The 7,134-nt window shown below is 39.9% G+C and overlaps 1 protein-coding gene across 1 annotated transcript; it reads right to left on the minus strand.

The window, feature by feature from the left end:
• Positions 1-1,181: 1,181 nt before the first annotated feature.
• LOC148097964 (fetuin-B-like) lies at positions 1,182-6,135 on the minus strand. The gene is made up of 7 exons (XM_087830351.1): positions 5,853-6,135; positions 4,924-5,037; positions 4,666-4,753; positions 4,280-4,440; positions 3,398-3,511; positions 2,374-2,460; positions 1,182-1,696 (listed from the first exon to the last, which is right to left on the minus strand). Exons 1-7 carry the CDS (start codon positions 6,066-6,068, stop codon positions 1,301-1,303), a joined length of 1,176 nt encoding a protein of 391 aa, XP_087686477.1. The 5' UTR covers positions 6,069-6,135; the 3' UTR covers positions 1,182-1,300.
• Positions 6,136-7,134: the final 999 nt, after the last annotated feature.

The following is a 7,134-nucleotide window of genomic DNA, read 5'->3' on the forward strand; positions in this document are numbered from 1 at the left end:
TGGACTTTTAGCCTGCTAGTGTGTTTGAAATCACCTGCCACTTAAAAAAATGTTAATCTCTTTATGCTCACCCCTCTTCAGTAGCTAGCTAGTGTGCCGACCACAACTCACCCCACTTTAACTCTGAGTATAAATGCTATAAATGATAGGAGCCTGTTTTGAAAATGTCGAATGTAGATATTTGTGTTAAAATGTGGGGAGTAAAAATAAAAAGTTGCCAGAAAAACAAGTACTGAAGTAAAGTCAAGTTACCTGAAAATTCTATTTAAGTACCTCAAACAAGTATTTTTACTTCATTACTTCCCACATCTGAACATTGTATATCATTAACTATACTGTTCTCCATTCTTCACTTACTTTTTGTGCTGTATAGATGTTAAGCCCAGAGTATGATAACCAATAGTGTTTAGAATAGAATTTAAAAGATTAATATATTAGAAATCTCGGCTTCAAGAATATTTGGCACTGTCAACTGAAATTGATGAATTCAATGCAACAATTTTGCCATAGATCCTTGTATAAATGTTTAGACCATTTCTTGATTCATTTTCTTCCGCTTCTCTGGAACACCTCATCCAGGCGGTATTCTTTTCATTTTCCCGATGAGATAATTGGAAACATTATTCATTTACTACACTGTCTAATTATGAATGTAACTATCAAAATATAGATGCCAAGTATCAAAAATCAAACTTGTGATATTATATACCACGTCATGTACTGACCAATGTTCCAAATAGATTTGACTCATTTCATCAATTGCATTAGGTGTAAATGAACTTGTTCTGGTTCCAGTAAATTCAGTTTTATTATATATAAATCGTTATAAACAGTTATGGCAATATCATCCTCTTGCTTTTGGACAATCTGTAAGCATGCTTTCAGTGGGCAGTTGTAATTTCTGACTTTTGCTTATTTTCTTATGACTAACTTTACCGATGGAGATGGTTTAATTGCCATTGTATTCCCAGCAAACATGGCTCTTGTGGCCCATGTAGGGCCCATTCTGGAAAGACCCCAAAATGTATCTAAGTACAGCACATTTGACCCCCATAATTACAATGAATGACTGTACTTGAACACACACACACACACACACACACACACACACACACACACACACACACACACACACACACACACACAAGATATTGGAGAGTTCAATAATTCAGTATTTTTTGCACACTGTCTTTATTACAGTGACAGAAAATGTTATCAATCACTGATATTCACTGTGTAATATAACATCATCACACTTGAGCCTTTGTGTGTATTTCTGAGATCACTTTCATGCACCACACTATGCAGCTGGCTTGAATATGGGGTCCCTAGCGAAGAGATTCACCACATCTTGATCTCCTCCCACTTTGGTGGGGCACTGGGAAGAGACTGAGGTTGGGAAAGGCTCGATGGTGGGTTCCATTTCTCCGGGAATCTGAGGGTCGGGCTTAAGTGGGAGAGTGACTCCAACTCCAGGCCCACCGGCGGGGACATCAGGGAAGGAAGGCAGGGTCACAGGCTCGTCCAGGGCAGGCAAGACTGTTACTATTCCCTCTGGGTCTTTGTGGGGTGTAGCCCCAAGTCTGTGCCCATGGCTGTGCTCGTGTTCATGTAGGTGACTGTGTGAGTGTGTGTCATCATGGGTGTGTTCAGTCTCTACACCCAACAGGTGTAGCTGCTTCTCCCTCCCAGATGCCTGAAGGAGAGATAGAGAGTGCAGTATATTAAGGCATGTGCAGAATACTGCAGTTAAGCAACCTTAAGTAGAGATGTGAGTATGTGCTTAAAGAATGTGCTTTGGTGCAGTCATCTTTGTAATGAAAACAACAAAGAACAAGTTTGGGGTCCCTAGCTATGTCCCCCCTTCTTAAGGGGTGTGAAATTTTATTTTTCAGCTCATACATTTGGATACTGTTACAGCTTAAGGATGTGTTCACTGACAACACAGGCTTGTGTTGCAGATCACTGCCTGCTCAACTCTACTTCAGCCTGTCAGCTAGATGGTGCAATTTTCAATGTAAATTTAAAATTTAAAGCTGTGTTGCTGATTAAGCCTTTCATTGCAAGAAAAAAATCCAGATGACCACTGGTGTAGTTTTTCCTCATTAGAGGTGTAGTGCATAACCACCTCCCATTTATCCAGGCTTGGAACTGGCACAAGGAGCATGTTTGCTGTGACCTCCTGAGATTGGGAGTTGGGATCTTGTTCTGGCCTTGAATTTGGGGACTTTCACATGTGAGATGAATGCGTTAACTACTGCAGCATCGAGCTGATGGCTGAAGTCCAATCCAAATCACAGTATTCATCACATATGCTTTATGTGACTGAAAGGTATCTGAACAATACAGATATGACATGTTAGTGAGTCTTACCTCAGGCTCATAGATCTCACAGTCGACATCAATTCGCCCCGAACCAAAAAGAGCCCGGAAGCGTTCAGCCTTACAGAAGCCCTTGTGCTGAGAACAGAAAAAAAAAACTTAAGAGAGCAGAGGATTAAGGATGCCTTTGGTTTATTACGGCGGAACAATTACACATACTGAATGAAAAAGTAATCCTGTCACAAACTAGTCAGTGACACAAACCTAGAACACACTGGCTATCCTGGGTCTCTGACCAATTGTTTTCTGTTTATCTTTTGAGTTTTTAAGTTATCCTTTTAATTATGTTGAGTAATTGGATCATCTTTTCATTGCCTTTAGTTTAGTATTAGTTATGTTTCACTTACGTCTTCTGTGTTAGTCTGTCATGTTTCGTGTCTTCTTGTCCAAGTTGTGAAGTTTTATTTTCATGTCTGCGTCTCATGTTTCCTGTTTTATTTCGAAGGTTTGTGTCCTTTGTCAGTGTAGTCGGCTTTGCTTCCTTCGTCTTGTTATGTCAGATTAGCTGCTGTTTCCCCATGTGTTTCCACTTTCCCTAATCAACCTTGTGTGTATTTAGTCTTTGTGTTTCTGTTTATTCATTGTCAGGTCGTCTGTTGTCCTTTGTGCAACGTTCCTATGTTCCATGCGCTAGGTATCTTTGTATCCATGTCAGGTTTTATGTTTTGGGTTTCTTATGTTTGTCTTTAGCTTCTCCAGTTTAGGTTATTGTTTAGCTTCACCTCTGCCATTTGTTTTGTAAAGGTTTTCCAGCCTTAATAAACAGCTCGCTTCCTGTTTACATTCAAGTTTTGTTCTACGTGTCTACGTACGTTTTGGGTCCATTCCTCAAATTCATACAGTGTGCTGCTGCAGACTGTGACACTGGCTCGGAGCTTTGAGCGGAAAGCAGAGGTCTTTGATTGCAGCATTAAAAACTGAAAAGACCCCCTGATCAGAGAAGCCCCCAGTGATCTCATCAACCCACGTGATTACAACTTGACATGAGTAAGATTAATTCTTTCTCCTGACTCACAGCAAACTCGCAGTCCATAGGGGGGCAGTTCTCAGCCGTCACTGCTTCTGTGCTGTGGGGGCAGGTGGTCTCCTGGATGGTGTATTCCACACGGTAAATTGAACCTGCTACAACCTGGACACACAAACACAAAAAAGCATAATAACGTGTCAATCTAAATGAGAGTCCACAATAAATATAGGATCTTTCTTATCCCATTTAATGTTTTCACTGTTGTATTTCAGATTGATTGAGAGCTTTTCAGTGAACCTTTCGCACAATGTGATGTGGGATTAATACCCTGTCTTATGCTACACTATGCCTCTAATTAAAGATTGTGAAATCATTAGATTGTTTTAGGTTGCATTATACTCCTGATTTAGAAAAGGTGAAATTATTGGACTTTTTAGATTGATTTGTATTACACTATACTGCTGATTTACTGTGAATGAATTACACTGTTTTATGGTACTTCATACTGCTGATTTATAATGAAATACTGTTTGTAGAGAATCATGGCCTTGCTTTTCTGATTACAGAGAGAACACAACATACTGCACAGGAGATTCTCCCTAATCTTACACAGAAGGAGAAAAACAGGAAGCCAAAGTCGTAACTTAGGCTCACTGAGAGCAAGTGATTGTTGATTGAGCATTTAAACACCGAGTGTTGTTCTTCCTTCAGCTCGAAGATCAAAGAATTGGGGTATTTAACAGTGACAATAATGATTTACAGTAGTTCAGCCTAGAACTATGACTATGTGCATTAGTTTTTCAGTGTTACTAAGAGACAGGATGTCTTTCATTTTAAATTTTAGCACTCATCCACAGTAAGTATTTGGTTAGATAGCATGTTTGTATGTCACATATCTTAATTTTACTTTTGTATTTGTGGTAATCTTACCTGTGAAGTAGAACGGGAGATTTTGAGCAGAGTGAAACGATTGGCCGGCCTGCTGTGGTTGTGGAATTTCTCCAGAGACTGGGTCACAGTCTTCTGAATTTCAGCTTCTTCATGATCGCGAGATAAACTTGGACAACCAGCACAGCCCCCACGCGCACTACCTGCAGGAATTGAGCAGAACAAAAAAAAAAAAAGTGGTTTTAAATGTTGGTGTTGCACAAAACCTGTAATTTCATCAAATTGTCTAATAAGGTGGAGCCTGTTTTTATTTTTCCTCTATAAAGTATGCTGCTGTATATGTAGAACTGCATTTCATCATAGATGTGATGGTTACATTTAAGTGAAAACTGCAACTCCTTTTTTGATCTATCTAATATTTTTCATACCTGGTCTGATAACACAGTTGTATTTGTAGAGGCGCTCCACTCTATGCACCTTATTGATGAAGATAGCAGCTTTGCACTGTCCATATACCTGCAAACACAAATACAATATATCAATACACCAAATGACTTTTTCCCCTTCCAACTTCTGAAGTGATGCTTATGGAACAAAAACCTAAGATGCTCACTATGCTGAAATAGAACTTCAGTTAGGGTTACCCCGTGTTCTCTGTGTGTGCGCACGTGTGTGTGGGCTCTAACCTTGATGTTTTCCCTTGGACGAATGTCACAGCTCTTCCAGTCCCTCTTGCTGAGAACGCTGCAGTTGGTCTCCACAACATCTAGAGTGAGGTAGAAGACCACACCATTCTCTCCCTGTGACAGCCACACACACACACACAAACACACACACACACACACACACACACACACACACACACACCAAACAATATTTACAGTCAATGAAACTCTTATGGAATTTATCATGAGTGGTTACTGGTTTGAGTTTGTGTAATCCGTGATATTTCACGGCGTCGTGATAATTCATTTCCCACCTGATTCTCAATCTGTCAAGTTTGAAAAAATCATTGAGATTTTCAATCTTGACCCTTTTCGACCAGGTAGTGTTAGCAAAATACAAACACTATTTTTCAGGCTAGTCAATCATATCATTTTCAATAAACAAACTGACTCAGTCCACCTTCATAAAAGTGAATGTGATTTATTTCTGTTTCACCAAATTTAACAGAATTCCAGTGAACACGTTATGCAAACTTTTCTATTTTCTACATTTAGTTATTTTTTGTTTGCCACAGGAATAAAAACATTTGCAGGTTTCAATAAAGTATTTTGAGCTCCTTACTTGTTCTCAAAGATGTTTGGTCATGTAGTTTTAAATGAATCACATCTGTACATTTTTTTAAACAATGCTTTGCTTGTTAGCCACACTGTAAAAGATGCAACTGTTAATGCAAAAAACCCATTGTAATTGTACAGTATTTATTGCTGTTCTGTCTCTAGATTTCAGCTAAATGATTTTCAGTTGTGTTGAAAACTAAAAGTGTTCCAACAATAAAACAGAACAACAATGCACTGAACTTGTCCGGCACTTTGTTAGAAAGTAATTCCACCCTAAATAGCACTGGTCTACCATACAGTAATAATGCTCCAAGCTCAGCAGCAGGGCTTACATGTCTCTTTATGTGGGCGTTGGACAGGTGGTGCAGGCTGAAGACGTAGCCCTCCTTCCTGTCCTGGTTGATTTTGGTAAGAGCCAGTTCAGCAGCTGCTTTTGTTGAAGCATCTTCACATGAGCCTGGTTCTATGCCACCATTCTCCACTGGTGCACCATTGATGGTCACACAACCCAACGCCAGCAGCAGCGATAACAGCACACAGGTCTTCATGGTAAAGGCCTGGGACGACTCTCTTACACACTGTCACACTCAAGCTTCCAAAAGAGCTGTGTAGAGATGGAGAGGTCACATTTTATATCGTGCTACCCACACACACACACACACACACACACACACACACACACACACACACACACACACACACACACACACACACACACACAGACTTGCATAATAAAGTTATCAGTTGTTAAATAAACAGGCTGTACACTCTCTCTTCTTTTGGATCAATAGGCACATGGTCCAGTGTTGCCACACAGTTGAGCCTAATCGACGACATGGCATGATGTTTTGACCTTCTCCAGTTTGCTGAACCTTCTTCTTGAAGTGGTGAGAATGCTGTTATCCAGCTGTTGCAGTGTGCTCACTCTCACCTGGATGGTACAGGTGGCATTGATAGAATCATGTTTTTTTTTTAATTTAATTAAAAAATTAATTTAATTCCATTCAGCTACTTCTTCTGAGTGAGAAGCTGCTCAGGATGGCTGTCACCACCTTCTGAATGTTAGCAAGACTAAAGAAATGGGGGTTGACTTTCTGAGGAAAAAAAACACTAATATCATTGGTCAGAATTTGGAGGCGTTTGACTCAGTGAGGGACAGGAGGTCACTGAACAAACAGCTCTCCATCAAGGACAACCCATCACACCTGCTCCACTCCACACTGTTGAGGCAGCAGAACCCCGTTTCTCTGAGATCGATTCAACCTCACTGCCATAAAGAATGCTTTAGGAAATGATTCCTACCAATGAAGCTGTTTTTCTTAGATTTAAATGGTACATATTATTTATTAATGCATTTGCACTTCTGTCTTGCATTAACTTTGAACTAACTTTAGTTTTACACTTATATAACACATAGCATTTTTCTTTTTCTGAACATTTAAAGGGCTTTTTACTACAAGCCTCACTCACCCAATCGAACACACATTCATAGGGTACTATTATTCAAGCTCTGTGTCTAATATTCATGAACAGACCCACAATCCTGTGTGCATCTGGAGCAACTCAGGATTCGGTTCCTTGTCCACACGTCATCAGGCAGCTTGGAGGCACCAA

The sequence above is a fragment of the Neolamprologus brichardi genome, chromosome 17 (assembly GCF_056152115.1).
Source record: "Neolamprologus brichardi isolate AB-2024 chromosome 17, ASM5615211v1, whole genome shotgun sequence".
Taxonomy (NCBI): Eukaryota; Metazoa; Chordata; class Actinopteri; order Cichliformes; family Cichlidae; genus Neolamprologus; species Neolamprologus brichardi.

What these genes read in the sequence shown, in the direction of transcription:
- LOC148097964 (XM_087830351.1), bottom strand. Translation starts at nt 6,068, where the DNA reads ATGAAGACCTGTGTGCTGTTATCGCTGCTGCTGGCGTTGGGTTGTGTG. An exon ending in ACGCCCACATAAAGAGACAT is followed by an intron (nt 5,038 to 5,852) that starts GTAAGCCCTGCT and finishes TGGCTGTCACAG; the next exon opens with GGAGAGAATGGTGTGGTCTT. An exon ending in GTCCAAGGGAAAACATCAAG is followed by an intron (nt 4,754 to 4,923) that starts GTTAGAGCCCAC and finishes TTGTGTTTGCAG; the next exon opens with GTATATGGACAGTGCAAAGC.